This window comes from Trachymyrmex cornetzi, unplaced genomic scaffold (genome assembly GCF_001594075.2).
Source record: "Trachymyrmex cornetzi isolate Tcor2-1 unplaced genomic scaffold, Tcor1.1 scaffold797, whole genome shotgun sequence".
Taxonomy (NCBI): Eukaryota; Metazoa; Arthropoda; class Insecta; order Hymenoptera; family Formicidae; genus Trachymyrmex; species Trachymyrmex cornetzi.
Window position 1 is genome coordinate 1,121,645 of NW_017300132.1, and position 17,334 is coordinate 1,138,978.

General features: G+C 31.1%; 1 protein-coding gene and 1 non-coding gene across 7 annotated transcripts; both read left to right on the plus strand.

The window, feature by feature from the left end:
- The first annotated feature begins 4,146 nt into the window (after positions 1-4,146).
- TRNAS-AGA (transfer RNA serine (anticodon AGA)) lies at positions 4,147-4,228 on the plus strand. The gene has a single exon. It is a non-coding gene; the product is annotated as a tRNA-Ser (tRNA).
- A 4,910-nt stretch (positions 4,229-9,138) lies between these two features.
- LOC108768468 (alanine--glyoxylate aminotransferase 2-like) lies at positions 9,139-15,531 on the plus strand. 6 transcript variants are annotated; one of them, XM_018518904.1, is made up of 9 exons: positions 9,139-9,234; positions 11,086-11,182; positions 11,457-11,575; positions 11,709-11,943; positions 13,101-13,194; positions 13,728-13,936; positions 14,439-14,664; positions 14,757-15,155; positions 15,365-15,530. In XM_018518904.1, exons 2-9 carry the CDS (start codon positions 11,118-11,120, stop codon positions 15,473-15,475), a joined length of 1,458 nt encoding a protein of 485 aa, XP_018374406.1. In that variant the 5' UTR covers positions 9,139-9,234; positions 11,086-11,117; the 3' UTR covers positions 15,476-15,530. The 6 variants fall into 6 exon arrangements, with proteins under 6 accessions (XP_018374406.1, XP_018374409.1, XP_018374407.1 ...); XM_018518907.1 differs by having other exon boundaries at positions 9,145-9,234; positions 11,095-11,182; XM_018518905.1 differs by having other exon boundaries at positions 9,157-9,234; positions 11,090-11,182.
- The last annotated feature ends 1,803 nt before the right edge of the window (positions 15,532-17,334 follow it).

Genomic DNA, 17,334 nt, shown 5'->3' on the forward strand with positions numbered 1-17,334 from the left:
AAATGGATGACGTTTCCATACGATTATTATGAACTAGTCGATTTTAAGCTCTCAAAAGGAGAAGAAAATTGTGCTAATATGTTATCATTATCAAAGACATTGATACTAATTACATCTGAATAAAAAGGGGAGAATCATAGAGAACCGTACGATTCTGCGGAATAAGATCTTAACTTTTCACGAAGAATGAAAAAATCAATAATAGTTTATCAGCGTCACGCGCAGCATTTTATCATATGTACATATTTTGATTTTGTCACATTATTAAGACATATAATATCATTTTCGATATAAAAAGTCATACTTCTGAAGTCTCCAATGCATTTTATAGACTCAATTCTCCTGATTGCGTCACTGTAACTGATTGGCAAGTGTATAGATTTTAGATAATCTTTTCTATTGTTTTAACAGAAACTGTGCAGTAATCACACTAAGTTAACATTCGATATCGTACATTATTGTTAAAGCACTCAGTTCGACAGCTATTTCTCTATAATGTTCTCTTTATCAGCAACATCTATCATCATTTTTCCGATTACTTGCTCAATTCATATATACGATCATGTCAGTTTGATGGATGTATCGATAAATACGTTGTACGTAGTCTACATTGATATAGTTTACATTGATATTTTTACTGAACAAATTTAGACAGATAATAAAAAAAGGAGATACAAGGTATCAAGGAAAAGTTATTTAGCGTGATATTAAAGTTGCAGCAACGTCGACGATGTCCCGTCGACGATACATATATGGGCTGCAGATGAAAATGAAGAATGCATTCCGGAAGTCCTTTCCGTTTTTCTACCGAAAGCAAAAAAAAAAGTGTATCTCTTAGCGGCACCAGCGATGAGCAAAATGTAGACATTTTTAACGATGTAAATGATGACGGTGCTCGTTCTTTCAATGAGAATTAAAGTATATATATATATATATACTTTTTACCCTCTCATTAAACATGATAGAAGTACTTAACCTATTTCGATAAAGAAATCTAATACCGTTTTCTACTTTTTAAAGCATTATGATAACTTCATTAAAATCTTATTTAATTAATCACGTGGAGTTGTTATAATTAAAATTTTATCTTAAGTCAATGAACTTCACAAAAAGTAACACTTCTATTTTTTTGTACCAAAAAGAATAAAAAATAAGAAGTTTATCTCTCTGCCGCTTGATAAAACGATAGTTACAAATCGTACAATTTATCTCGAATTGGCTCTACTTTTGTCTGTCTTTATTTTATAAGTGGGACAGATTTGTTAGTTTGAGATATATATAGGATATATTTATATTGTAAATATATATACGATATACAGACCCGTGTTGCCGCTCGATCGCGATTACGAGGGACACGACGTGCTTCTCTCAAAGCGCAGTAGAAGATAACGGAGATTCGGCGAAATCGCGAAATTCGATCGCGCCGAGTATATTTTTTGAGGAATGACGAGTTTTCAGAGATTTAACGAAATTTAAATCCCCCGCCCCGGTTGGAAAAGTCGAGTCCTTGTCGTGGTACGATCCTGCGACATCGTAGTAGTTGATCAATCATTCTTATCGAGATGTAATACGTAAGTTTTATGGGTTTTCTATAAGTCATTATTTAAGCTTAAGTCTTAAGAAATTCATTAAGCTGAAGACTTAAAGCTTAGGTAATGACTTTTGTCGTAGAAAGCTTGTTAAAATATCAAGAGCAGTCCGCAGTTTTGTGGAGACGCGAAAGAGAAGTTGCGCGGAGAATTTTATGTCCCAATAAACATCGACTAACAGTAACACATTGTACTCAACGCTAATTTCAGGTATTCAGCATTAATTTCACATTCAACAATGTAAATGTAACGCATGTGTTATATTACATTTACATTATTGAGCATGAAATTATAATATTGATGTTGTTATTGTTAGTCGGTATTTACTGAGGCATCACAAAGCCCGATATCGAAATATTTATCAGCGTGTTAAAATACGCAAATCTAGTTTAGCTGTAGGTTGAATCTTATAATCTTAAAAAATACATTTTCTAAAGTCTCCACATCGCTGCGTTGTTCTACATAAATACATAAAAATACGTATTAATTGTGTAAAAATTGATCGCGTCGTTGATTGATAACTTCGGTATCAGAATCAAATGTTGCGTTCCCTCGAAAACCTTCCGTTTGGACTCAAGATTTCTAATTTACATTTGAAGAACATTTTAAAATGAGAAAGAGTGTTTAAAAAAATGTTACTAATTAACATCATGCATATACATCGGGCTTTTAACGACGTTGCGAATTTAGGCACTGTAGAACTCTTTAACTTTCATGTGCCATGTAGGATAGGCCTAACATTCGACAGATCCGATCGCGAGAAGAAAGAGGAGTAATTTTGATACGAAAGAAGCTTCGGCTTTATTTATAATCCGCTATTGGCATTGACTTGAGACTGTCAGACAATGAGACGCGCATCTGATGCTATAATTATCATCTCGCATGTGCGGGCGGCGGCATAAACTGTTAGGCCTATCTTGCTCTCGATCAACATTGTCATTTGAGATATATATTTGTCATGACCACACACACATCGTATGATATATCAGGTTTAATCTTCAGGTTATCGCGTAGGGCGTAGAGTTTTTCAACTTCTAGGTGTTAAAGGAATATTTTATAAACTATAAGAAAATATACACATATTATATCTACAGACACGTATATATTATATCACGTAAGGGCATTACACGTGTGTAATATATACTATAAATAAATAAATAAAAAAAATATATATATATATACATATATTCAAATGTACAATTTTACATCGTCGTGGATGTATTGTTATAGATTAACTGAGTAAAAGTGGCCTCGTCGCACTCTAACTGATGGAAGAACGAGGCCACTCTCGCTTGCTCTTTTACGGAACACACGTAAGAGCATATACATATATAAATATATATAAATATATATAAAATTTGTCATTATATTCCCGCTAAGGTACTTATTATTATAGCTATTACGGCATGGTAATCGTGAATGTTGTGGAGTGGATCTATTTATGAATCCGTCGATCGTTAATGTAATCAAACGTGTTCTGCGTGACTTTTAATAGAACACTTTAAAATTGAACACGCTCTGCATCTTTTCTTCTTTGCCCATCTCAACTTACCTCGACGTCATCCGGAAAATATCTCGACAATGCATTCTCTGAATATCTATGATATAAGGGAATAATAAAAGAAACAATAAAGAACAGATAATAAAGGGAACATATGGAAAATTCATTTTCCTCATGGAGTTTTATTTGATATTTCTTCTTTCTTTATTGCGAAGTAAATTTTTCATAAGCTTGATCTTTTTGATATGAATTATAAATCATATAATATGAGATAATTTTGTTTAAAAAAATTCTGTCTTACTGTTTACGTAAAATATTAAAGAGATAATAATATAGACATTATTTAAAAAAGCATATTGTTTCGTTAAAAAATATATGAGGCTCGCTATGTTTCCTATTATAGCACAGATCATTCCAGCAATATTGCAAATATTGCAGCAATGTTGCTGCAAACTTTTAGCGCTGTGTAGATTTCTTAGTTTATTTTATCCTGAAATGATGGCACGCATTCTCGTCTAAATTCTCAAGGAATAACACAGGAAGTAATAAAGATAGGATAATAAAATAGTAACGATAATAAAGTAAAGATAGTAAAAATAAGCGAAGGAAATTTATGTTCTTTTTATTGACGATTTTAAGAAGTTTGGTTTGACATTTTTATTCTTTTACTATGAAATAAATGTGTCGTAATCAATCTTTTTATCACCAGTAATACAATTTTATTATTATAGTAAACATTTTTATGTCGTTTGCATAAAATATTAAATTAGACAATATGTGTTATATAAAAAAAAATATACATTTTTTCATGAAAATATATGCTCGGTTTTGCATCATATCTCTTCTTTTTTATTGCGAGATAAATTTGTCGTAAGCCTAATCTTTTTGACATTTATAAGATAGTTTTATTAATAAAACACTCTATTTTGTGTGTCGTTTACATGAAATATTAAATCAGACAGTGTATATGTGTTAAATATGAAAGAGAAGATATACATTTTCTCATTGAAAAATATATACACCATGAAACGATGAAAATAACATAAAGCCGTCGAAGCAGTCGTGGCCGAGTGGTTAAGGCGTCTGACTAGAAATCAGATTCCCTCTGGGAGCGTAGGTTCGAGTCCTACCGACTGCGAAAAGGTGGTTTTTTTTTCTTTGTAATTTATGTACTTGAATAACTGGCGAATATCAAAGACTCAATGATTATATTTAATCTACTTATTTTTTACAATAATTTATACGTGTATTATACACACACATAAATTATAATGCAATGATGCAAGTATCTATTTCGTAATAAATTTCGCAAGATATTTCGAGAGATATTTATGTTATAAAAGCGCAATTTTAATCACGATTGCCTCAATATTATGCTTATTATATTAGTCGATATTTTTTCCCGAAATGAGATAATTCATATCCATGTCGATAATAGTGAAATATAAAGGATGTATGAGAAATTGCAATGACATGGCAACACTGGTCTGCGAATTTACTTTAGGATTATTGCTTGATCGAATGTAATAGTTTATCGTAGTTCTTTAGATGCTGAATACGAATCCATTTTCGAAATTTAACTATCACTTTATAATTTTTAGAAAAAAAAAAATATATATAAAAGAGTAAAAAAAACAATAATTTGGAAGGTTTTTATTACCTTCTAACATCAGTAGCAAATTTTTCTTCTAAATTTTTTTAATGCCATATGAAAGTATCAATCTTTAGCATTAAAATTTTGTTTTGTTTAGGTACGATTTTTCATTTTCAAGATGTAGCAATTTGAAAAAAAAAAAAATTGTATTTTATCAATTTCATATCGCTCTTTGATATTTGTATGTTCCTATTATACTATATAAATACAAAAGCATTTACTTTCTACGTAATTAATTATTTTTTTGCAATATTGAATTGTCCTTTCTTTAGATTACACAGAAAAAGAGCTATTTCAAAATTGTTATATTTTAAAAGGGAAAAATTAACTAGTGCAATTCAATTATAAATAACCAAAGAATATAGTAACGAAAAAGTAATACGCATAATTCTCGGTGAGTCACATTAGGAGGATTTCGTACAAAACTATATTACCTGCAATTATAGATAAAGTATATTTATATTGTAATCGTTTATTCTGTTCGATATAATATCTCATAATATTCTTACGTAAAGCTGTTATGTAGCAATTTCTCTTTGTGACCCATTGAATGATAACAGATCAACAGCTTGTCGACCTCAGACATATTATTTGAGTGCATGCAGACTTAGGAATAACTTAGCGTTTCCTATTCCTATTTAACAGACGATGTATCTAATCTAAGCAAAAATATTGGCGACGAAAAGATGAAGATTGTACCATTTTGTATCTTTTCGCTGCAATCGACATTGTTCGTTTAACTTTTTATCGAGAAGCCCATGTCGACCGAAGGACGACCGAAGGACGACCGAAGGACGACCGAAAGACGACCGAAAAACTTCCGAGAATTATGGGTGAAAGAATATTTCTAAAATAACAATAAAAAATAACGTCAAAGAGCTTTTGTTTCGACAGATACCTAAGTTGGCGTCATTCGTCTTGAGTCACCTTTTTGTTACTTAATTATAAGATCCAAAAGATCTTACAATTCGTCTTGAGCCACCTTTTTGTTACCTAATTGTAAGATCCTTTGGATCTTACAATTAAGTAACAAAAAGGTGACTCAAGACGAATGACGCCAACTTAGGTATCTGTCGAAACAAAAGCTCTTTGACGTTATTTTTTATTGTTATTTTAGAAATATTCTTTCACCCATAATTCTCGGAAGTTTTCATGGCTACATAGGTTCAATGGATTCAATAAAGATTACTCGAAAGTGATCTTTCACTAAAGCGATACTGATTGATATCCAAATAAAGAACGAGACATATACGGCTTTACATTTAAAGTAACATTCGAAAAAATGCCTTCTTATGGTACTTTTAAGAATAGCACGGTAGGTGGGCTAGCCAGGCTGTTTATGAATGCGCTTTCATTACAATCCGTCCGTTTTTTTAGTCTATTCAAAATGGTTAAAAAAAATTTCTAAAAATCCACCAATATACTATACTTTCAACTTTCTAGAATAATGAATTTTCTAGGATATTGAAACTTTATTTTGGAAAATAATAAAAATGTAGTATAATTTATAATTATCGAAGAACTCAAAGAAACTGGCACGAACAGAAATCGCTCGGTTACTAATAATCCGACCTTGTACGGTAAGGGTTAAGAATAGAGTGGCACATACTTAATTTAAAAATTGGATTGTTGTTTAAAATATATATTTGTAAAAGTATTTTAGAATTGTAATGCACATATCTCGAAGAAAAATTAGTCATTTTATCAAAAAATGTATACATATTTAATGTTTTGTGGATGGGTGTGCCCATTTCAGTACCTACTTCTTTGTTAGATAGCTTTTGTTTTTAAACCGTTAAGATCCTAAATAACACTTTCTTTTTCTAAAGTTTTAATATTTTTTATATCTTATTATTCCGTCGCTTATCATTGCATTGCACAAACTAAGCGAGTTATTTTACAATATAATTATAATATTACAAAATAAAATTATTATATTTTATTGTTAAAAAATAAAATAATTAAATTAATGCTTGAAAATTATTTTATCTTCTATACAGGAAAAATTAAGTTAAAAATTGTATAAGAAATCTACTACGTAAATAATTTTAATCTAAGATTAAGATTAAACCAAAGAATAATAAAGATAATAAATATTTTCCGTACTCTCTAAATCTAAATCAGTGGATAGTCACTAATTATCCAGTGGCATACTTAGCACTGATAATCAGTGAAGTTCAACTAAAAAAGGAAGAATATTTGAGCATTATATAACTAAAATACTGACATTTGCACGTTAATTTCAATCTTCCAATACCGTATTCATTGAATTTAAGCACTAAAACAAGGTTAGGTTACATAATAAAGATTAACTAGATTAGGTATCTCATATTTAATTCACTGATTACCAGTGGCATACTTGGCTGATCAGTGATTATCCACTGATTCAAATTTAGAGAGTAGGTATCTAATATACGTATAAATGTGTGTGCTTTAATGTACAAAACTTTTTAATTCAGTTTCAATAACATATTCAAAAATAGATCGATCAAAGATCTTAGATTATGAACATTTGTTGACTAAAACAGACAAGAATATTATCTCATCACGAAGAACATGTATAGAATGAGCTGTATGACATAAGTATAACAAATAGGAGTACATCATGAATACGGACGTCGCGCTTCATTCGGCCAATAAAATCTTGCAAAACGATTTACAATTTACATTTCTCTCGCTTAAGATTTGACACCAATAACGCAACAGAAATATGACCGATTAGCACGGCGTCAGTCTATAATATCACCCGATAAGCATTTCGACCTTTTGTGTTGCAAAATGTTATTATGCGATCTCGCGATAATGTCTATTTTCATTCTTATGTAATCAATGTTCTTACATCATCAAAATAAATGACTAAGTGAAATTATAAAGATAAAATAAAATAAGACCGATAACAATAAGATAAAATACCATTGAAAAAACAATACTTTTTTAATATGAAGCGATCACGAAGTTTCTACATAAAAATTTAAAAGAAGAAGTTTCTTGTTAAGGCAGTTTGTATTGTAAAATATCACGAGGCTGTTATTGCAGCCTCGTGATAAAGTTTATTTTCATTCCCATATATTCCTATACAAATTTTCTTAAATGTTGGAACAACATTTTAAAAACATGAATCATGTAATTTGTACACAGAAATACTCTAAAATAGAGTAGAATTCCTTGTCAAAACGATTATAATAACTACCATTAGAGTAAATTGTTGTGGCTCAATAAACTGTCTTGTACTAAAAGTATTGGATAGTGAGTTATTAGCTTTCAGTACAAGACAGTTTGTTGAGTCACAGCAATTCACTCTAATGGTAAGTAAAACGTCACGTAAAATATCAGCGATTTCTGCATATAATACATCTCCCTTAAAATTAAGCGACAATTGCTGGCTTCGAGCCCGCACAATGGAAGATTTGTAATCGGGCGAACGTGACTTATGTTTGCCATGAGCGATATCGCGGCGTGTCACTGTTGTCATTTAAATGGTCTGATAGCGCGTATCACGTGTCGCGTACATCGTTATTCTCATCGAAACGTGCGTACTGCACGTGGATGTCTCTAATCGTTACCACGATATTTGTTAGTGCACGCTTTGGCGATACTAACTGCGACTCCTACTATACTATTTATACACCGCTCGAAATAATGCTTCATAAATATGTTTCGAGGTTTTCGAAAAGTCAAAAGTCATAAGAGAACATTTTCAAAAACTCAGAAATCTATTAAAATTTTCCACATTTGAATTAGATAATAAATGCGATTCTGAAATTTAAATTTGTTTTTATCTCTTGAGATTATACGTTTCTATTATAATATTCTAATCTTATTCTCGTTTCTGACTCGCGATTGACAAAATGGAAATTATCTATTTATCAACGTGATCTTTCTTCCAAACTTTGATATTACCAATTGCCCTCTTCGATATTCAAAGCGCAAAATCATCCTTCTTTATGAAACTAAAAATCTATTCTATCGCGAAGAAAGCGAATGTTTTTTTTTGTATTTTTGAAACTTAACTATAATTTTTATTTTTTATGTACAGTTGCCTTGTTTGTAATATATGATTAGTATAATTATAAATTTAAGTAAGATCGTCTAATTGTTCTTTAATAAAGAATCAGTTTTAATTTTATTTAATTTTGAAATAGGTAAGATCCATCAAATTGATATCGGTAATCGCTTTATGTAACTAATTGTTATATATATATATATGTATATGTATATATGCAGTAAAAACGAAATGTTGAAATAATCGGCATTCGGAGTGACGCACAAAAGTGAGAAGTGGGGGTGTGTCGATCATGGAGGGAGAAATAGTTGGACTGACACGCGTGCGCATCCTCGTATTTTTTTACCCCCGCCGACTTACTCTTTCCTCTATATATATGACATATACAGGTTGCTTTTGCCTACACCCGCAGTAATCGAAAAGGAATTCTTGGACTAGGTTGGACCACGTTGGACCACGTTGGACCACCGCTGTATCACAAATTCAGGTATGATTATCAATTAATTACATGCAAATTGCATACAAATTTCTTTTTTCTATTTATTATTGATTATTTATTTTCTCAGCGAAACAGCATTACAGAATTTAGAATTATAACAATAAAAAGGTCGTTTAATACACAAAATATTTCACAAATGTGGATTTAATGTCAAATAATTATTTTTTCTTTTTTAAATGTTTGCAGCAGAATCATTGTATTCATTTCTATTATTTTATAATTAATTTAAAAAAGTAGTTTACAAATATTTCGTTCTTCGTCGTTAATTTTTAGTGATTGATTTTCTGATTTATCTTCTGATATATTTGGAATTGATTTTTTAAACTAAAATATTAAGAGAGTTTATTTATCCAATCGGACACTGATTTTTTTCTAATAATTGATAAAAATTAGAAACTTTGCATTCTCACTGCAGCATTAGTGATGTGTCATGAAAATAATTTCAGGCTGCAACAAATAGTTTTTTTAACAAAGTAATCCGTCAGCACTATTTACTATTTCAGATCAATGATTTACAAATTCGCATATTGAGAGAGAGAGAGAGAGAGAGAGAGAGAGAGAGAGAGAGAGAGAGAGAGTGTGTAGGCTGCGTTAAAATTTTTTCTGCGCGTTTTTTCTAATACGTATTGTTAAAATACCAATGAAATTTTTTAAATTTTATGAAATCGCTTTGATGGTACATCCTTAAGACCATAAAGACTTTTACATTCAAAAAATCTAAAGAAATCGATTTTTTACCCTCCAAAGTAGAAAAGTCTTCCTTAAATTGATTATAATTTTAAAACGTTTTGTTTACATTATTATACTTATATACTTATCTGTATCGTGCGTTTAAAGAAGAATAATTATATAGAACATTAACTGATAACTGATATAATGTACTATTTTCTCTGACGTTTATTCTATGAGCGCACGAAATCGCGAGGTCAAGCGCGTACGGAAATACTACTTGCACGTAGTAATCACGTGCACTTATCGGCCATCGGAAAATTACTCCTCGAATGCTTATCATTTAAATGCGCAGACATTTATTAATTAAACTACGATATAAAACACCCTATTTTTATTGTTATTTTTAACGAACAGATTTAACAATTTTGGGATAAATTTTTTTCTAGTAAAAACTATGTTAATAATTTAATATAAATAGTACTTTATAAAATTAACTTTTAATTTAATTTAAGTTAATTTAATTTTAACGTAATTTTTAACTAACAATAAATTAATTTTTTGTTTATGCAACTTTTAATTTAACTAAATTAATTTTATAAAGACATTGATTTAACTTGTTAGTTAAAAAAAAAATTAACCTAATATCTTGTTGATATAGAACGTTTTCTTGCAAGGGCACAGTATAACACATTGCAGTAAATCATATTCTTGTTGTTTGCCATCGTTAAACAAGAATGAATGAAATAATTCGCTGAATTATATTGTGTCCTTGCTGGAAATCATAACTCAAACAACTACTCTCTAAATCGGAACCAGTGGATAATCACTGATATCAGTACCAAGTATGCCACTGGTAATCAGTGAGTGAAATGTGAAATTCCTAGCTAACCATTATTGTGTGATTTAATTAATTTTATTTTAGTGCATAAATTCAATGAATATAGTATTAGAAGATTGAAATTAACATAATTAACATAAATATCAATATTTTAGGATATATAATGCTTAAACCTCTTTCTTTTTTAATTGAACTTCACTGATTATCCAGTGCCAAATACGTCACTGGGTGATTAGTGAATAGTGGCATACTTGGCACTGACATCAGTGATTATCCACTGATTCAGATTTAGAGAGTAAGTTTTCTCTATAGCTATTATTTTCTTGTAGTCAGTGTAGAGAGTTCTACCAAAGGCATTACTATGGCGGAATCTTTAGAGCAGATGCCAAAATCCGACACTATAAGACTTCGCGATCGATATATCGGGTAAGTATAACGCTTATAAATAAAATGTAAAATATTAATCGTTTTTCTCCTAACGCATTTTAAACAATATGCAATTTAGTAAACACCAATTAAAAATAATGTAATATCAATGTTATAATTTCACATTCGATAATATAGTATATCACATGTGTTACATAACAGTTACATTGTACAGTGTGAAATTATAATATTGATTACGTTATTTTTAATTGTTTATTATGAAATATATATAGATAAAAAATATGACTATCGTGACGGTTTATTTTCTTTCTAGACAATCGTGCAAGTTATTTTACAAGTCGAATCCGTTAAAAATTGTGAGGGCTGAAGGACAATACATGTACGATGAAAAGGGTAATCAATATTTGGACTGCATAAATAACGTTGCGCATGGTACGTACCTCTTAATTTTAAAAAACGAGATAATTTGTCATCATTAAGCTTTATTGATCTTAATGATGAGCATAATCGGGGATTCTTTTTACGTAGCGTAGCTTTTAATCATCATGACTCAACTCTCTTGTAGTTGGCCATTGCCATCCGGATGTCGTGCGAGCCGGACAGGAACAGATGGCTTTGTTATCCACGAACAATCGTTTCCTTCACGATAATTTGGTACTATGCGCAAGTCGACTGGCGTCACTTCTGCCGGAACCGCTGTCCATTTGCTTCCTGGTGAACTCCGGGAGCGAAGCTAACGATCTTGCTCTTCGTCTCGCTCGGACTCACACGAAGAACAAGGATGTTATTACATTGGACCAGTAAGTTTCTCCGTTTGGACTGTCAAAATTAATCCTGTGTGTGCGACATTTCTATAATATTCTATTATTGAATTCCACGCGCTACGTCACGAAAGTTCTGTCGGTTAATGAGACGAATATGGAATGAATTTCCGTGTTCCGTTCCTACTCGGATCTTCTCGAAGTAAGCAATGTGTTATCTGTCTCACAAATATGTTGGATATTTCAGGATGCGAACAAACACGATGAGAAAATTCAGTGCCGAACTAATGAAATCGATTTGTCTTTTTGCAGCTTCTTACCGTTCTAAATCGACAAAGACGTATGCGTCGGCTATTTTGGGCATCCAGGTCGAGCATGTCAAACAGATCCGGATATGGGCATCCGATTCTTTTCACCGCGGTGGAAATAGAATTCGCCGCCATAAAGATCTTGTCGCTGTTTTTAGGTGGAGTAAGTCTTATGACCGACGTATGTTCCAATATGTATGAAATACAATTCATATTTGTTTTCTCCTTCTATCGGTGAGGACGATGTCGCTGAATATTGGACTGGACTTATCCGAGAGAGAGAGAAAGAAAGGAACAAACGCTAGACGATGGTTCAAATGAAAATGTAAACATAAAGTAAATGTAAAAATGTAAAGGCAAAGCGAAGTCACATCTAGCACATCAAGCGACTCTGTCAAAGTCGAGTGCCAATTCTAAAAATACATAAAGTTGTGTGAAAACGTTGAGACAATAATGTACTTGTTATCCAATATGTTATGTAGTATGTAGAAAGCGAGATAACGATAACACGTGCTTGTGCTTCAATTTTAAGCTGCGCTGTGGACTTTACGCTTTGTCTTTCTATCAACGTTGATAGCTCAGGGCAGCTCGAGACCACACGAATTAATAATTATTTCACGTCTTTGCTCGAGTTTATGAATGAGAAGCCCTTGGCGACTACACGGACACGTGCGACTATCGTAGCCACACGGTGGGGTCATTGAGAGTCTTCGGCAACAATAGGGAAAAGCTAAAAAGAGTTACATTTTCAGGAACAGCTTTTACTTAACAAAATAATACTCAATAATTCTTAGAAAGCTACTATTGTAGCCTTACAGGGATTTAAATTCTGATGAACGTAACTGCCAGAGTAGAAATTTCTGTTCACGTTTATCTCTTTGCTTTTAGTGCTTATCACGGACATTTGACCACGATAATAGATATCTCGCCGTACAAATTCAATAAACCTAACGGTACCGGCAAGAAGGATTGGGTGCATGTGGTAAATATTTTAAATACTTTTTCAATAAAGTCATTGATCAATTGACCTACATTCTTATGAATAATTATGCATATCATGTGTGCACGTTGCAATATTTGTTAATTTGACGTACATTAACAACCATGATCATGTCGTCCGCAGTCATACCTTTAAGTTAAATTATTCACTGTCAAAATAAATGTGATTTATTATATATTAGATAATTTTTTTGGTATAAAGAGATAATTTCTATTCATTATGGCTCGTATTCAGAACGCGCTTTTATCTCTAAAATTTTATAGTATGCGTAACGTAAATTATAGTATGTTAGCGCGCTAACATTATTGTAAGCGCGTTCTGAATACGGGCCTATATATTTATATCGTTCGAATTATCCAACGAAACACGATATATTTTACAGCGTTGGAAACATTTGTAAAAGTTACCGTTATAAACAGAAAAAAGTAACGACGTTACTAAAAAAATAACAGAAACGGTAACGGCGTTACGAGTAACACTTGAGTGTTTTATACATCGTTGCTTTTTTCTGTTAGGCTCCTTGCCCGGACGTGTACCGTGGAAAATATCGCGCCATCGATTACATCGACGAGGATCTTGGTGTTAAATACGCCGAGGATGTAAAGCAAATCTGCAAAGACATCAAGGCTCAAGGACGTGGAGTTTGCGCTTACATCGCGGAAAGTCTCATGTCAGTCGGTGGACAAATTCTGCCGCCACCGAATTATTTCCAGAATGTATACAGGTATATAGGAGATTATTTTATTATTTATATGTAGAGACACGCATTACGCAGGGCGATCGTAATATTAGAATAAGTACACATTTAATTTTTAATTTAATATTCAATATTTAATTTTTCATACTTTTGTGATTAAATACTGTGTTTTTCAAACAGAGCTAAATTTTTAAATCTGTTTTTGTAGGTCTCATTACTTCCTCTTTAATCCATTATGCAGTGTCGCCACATGTTTATAATGTCTTTTGTAATAAATATTTCGTAATTCCAAATTTAGAATTGATTGAGGAATATTTTGACAAATGTATTCGCTAAATTTTCCATTCGAATATTAATTGTTAACAAAGTTATTGTATAAAATATAAATAAGGCCACCTTTTGCTCTGTGATTACGTTCATATTATTGAATATAAAATTATAACACTGATGTCGTATTACTGTTGATTGTTATTTACTGAAAAATGGCGATATGGAAAAAAGAATATAATGGAATAAATTGTTCTTATAGGCACGTACGCGAAGCGGGAGGAATCTGTATTGCGGATGAAGTTCAAGTCGGTTTTGGAAGAGTCGGCACTCACATGTGGGCCTTTCAATTGTACGGCGAAGACGTTGTCCCGGACATAGTTACGCTGGGCAAGCCCATGGGCAACGGTCATCCTGTCGCGGCCGTCATTACGACGCCAGAAATTGCCCGTAGTTTTTACAATACGGGCATCGAATACTTCAATACGGTTAGTTTGGAAAGATGTTATTAGCATTAGCATTTTAAAATTACTGTTAAGATATTTATCTCTGTGATTGAAAATATTCTGTGTAATTTTAGTATGGAGGCAATCCTGTATCCTGCGCAATGACGAACGCAGTAATGGAGGTGATAGAACGTGAGGGTCTTCAGGAGAATGCTTTGAAGGTTGGCAATCATCTGCTCGCAGAATTGAAGAAATTGGCGATGCGACGGAAGATTATAGGTGATGTGCGCGGCGCTGGGCTGTTCGTCGGCATCGAATTAGTACGCGACAGAATTAAAAGGATACCAGCGACGGCAGAGGCAAAGCATGTGGTATCCAGGATGAAAGAGAAGAAGATTCTCATCAGCAGTGACGGGCCTGACGATAACGTTCTGAAACTGAAGCCGCCAATGGTCTTCACACTCGAGAATGTCAATCATTTCGTATCCGTTCTCGATGAAGTACTCGAAGAAGTTGATATCGACTTTGACGAGGTGATTTGCATTTTGCATTTACTTAGATATGCCGCCAATCTTTTATTATTATAATCTTTATCAAAATAAAATACCAATGAAATACTATTTTTTTTAATAGTTAAAAGAATTGATCTAAAATGAAACAATTTTTTCCAATTTTATTATTAAATTTATACACTAGAAAACTTTAAAAAATAATATAATTAATATATATATAATTATTTCAGGAATCGAAAACTACTACAACTGTTATCAAAGCAACAATTTCGTCTATAGGAGTCGACAGAAGTACCGCGATGAATATCAATGGAAATTCATTATTTGTTCGCGCTAATTAATAACGTATGTTATACAAATATTGCAAATATTGAATTTAAGACAATTTTATATAAAAAAAGTATTATTATTTTTAAGATTAATATTATACCTCTCATTATATATGATATATTTTTATATAACTTTAACAGAAATATACGTAAATAGAAGCATTATTTTAATAAAATAAGGTAATAACATTAAGATATTATAAAATATATTCAACAACACATTTTTACATAAATGAAATTGTTTACAACCTTTATTGATTACAACCTTTCTATAGCAAAATAATTTATTTTGATATAAAATTACATACATATTCAATTTTGTAATGTATGTCAGTACAAGTTACTCCCCAAATATTTTGAAATGTTAAAGCTTTTCTAAATAATCATGTTTTATTTTCTCCGTTCTTTTATATTTTATAAATTTCTATTACTAATAGTTATTATTTAAATATGTTGTATTTATATAATCTCTTATTCAACTTTTTTATATGTGAGTTTATATTGCTCGAACCTTTATTTCAAAAGTAACACAACTCAAAAAATTAAATTTTTTAGGGAAATTATTTTTTAACTTGAAAATTAATGATTAATCAAATATTATCGTCAAAAAATAATATTTTTAACATGATCAAATATTATTTTGGTTATTTTCGTTTTACAACTCTTAAGAAATTATTCTTTTTTAGTAGTAATGATTTTGACGATCTTTTAAACTCTCTTTCTGGTCTGGTGTGATTTCGAAGTCACATACTAATATATCGATATTTTGTTGATTTAGTCGAATAAGAGAGAAATAAATATTCGATTATGATTGATCAATTCTTACAGACTATGACATAAATTAACAGATTAAGGCCAGTATAAATCTTTTAATGCTTTTACAAAAAAAAATTATTGAAACTACCAAATGTATTGTTAATTTGTATTTAGAGATTGATATTTGTTGATTTCACGTTGTATAAATTTATTTAGAGCCACGAAAAATTTGGACTATAGAAGGTTGAACCACATTTTTTGAGTTTGTAACGATTTTGATAATTTTTTGGTTAAGAGTTATTTTACTTTTTGTGATTATAAGTCATATTTTATGGTCGTATCTCGAAAATTATATTTTACGAGTTGTGTCACTTTAGAAGTATAAGGGATATAATACGTCTGTATAAAGCTATATGTCTAGATTACTATGGATCCTATATCTCATAAAAAGGCTTACTTTACGGATATACATATACAACTTCTAGAAGGATTAGGCAATGGGCTAATAATTTATTTCCGTAAAAAAATAAAATACTAAGGTAATTGAGACAGTCAAAGTTCGATTTAGGCTGTTGCACCATTAATGATAATATATTACACATATAATAAAAGTCCGATGTGCAAACTCAGTAACAAGCAAATGAATGAGTGAACGTTCGAGAAAATATGTGGAAAGTAAGATAAGAATATAAGTTTACAGAATATAAAAATTTATATTTTTTTAAAATAGAAGTATTTCCGATAAGATAGATTAAGTTAATAAATGCAAATCAAGTAGAGAATGATGTAAACAGATTGATATAATAATTTGTAATATTTTTGTGTACAGAGTGCTTTGAAAGTGAAAGTCAATCGCTCGCGTAATAGACCTTCGTTTTTAAAACATTCTGGTGATTAGGGATTATCAATAATTTCATCATCAATAATTTCGGAAAAAATTGACTGGATTGATTAAATTGGATTGATTAAAATAAGACATCCTATATATCTTATAATTATAAGTGCAACAATATACATAAGTTAAATTTTTAGAGATATATATATATATTTATATATATATTAGATAAGGCCGTAGTACAGACTTTTGCATAACGCATAACGCATAGTGCATAAGC

What these genes read in the sequence shown, in the direction of transcription:
- LOC108768468 (XM_018518904.1), top strand. Translation starts at nt 11,118, where the DNA reads ATGGCGGAATCTTTAGAGCAGATGCCAAAATCCGACACTATAAGACTT. An exon ending in GATGTTATTACATTGGACCA is followed by an intron (nt 11,944 to 13,100) that starts GTAAGTTTCTCC and finishes CTTTGCTTTTAG; the next exon opens with TGCTTATCACGGACATTTGA. An exon ending in GCATCGAATACTTCAATACG is followed by an intron (nt 14,665 to 14,756) that starts GTTAGTTTGGAA and finishes GTGTAATTTTAG; the next exon opens with TATGGAGGCAATCCTGTATC.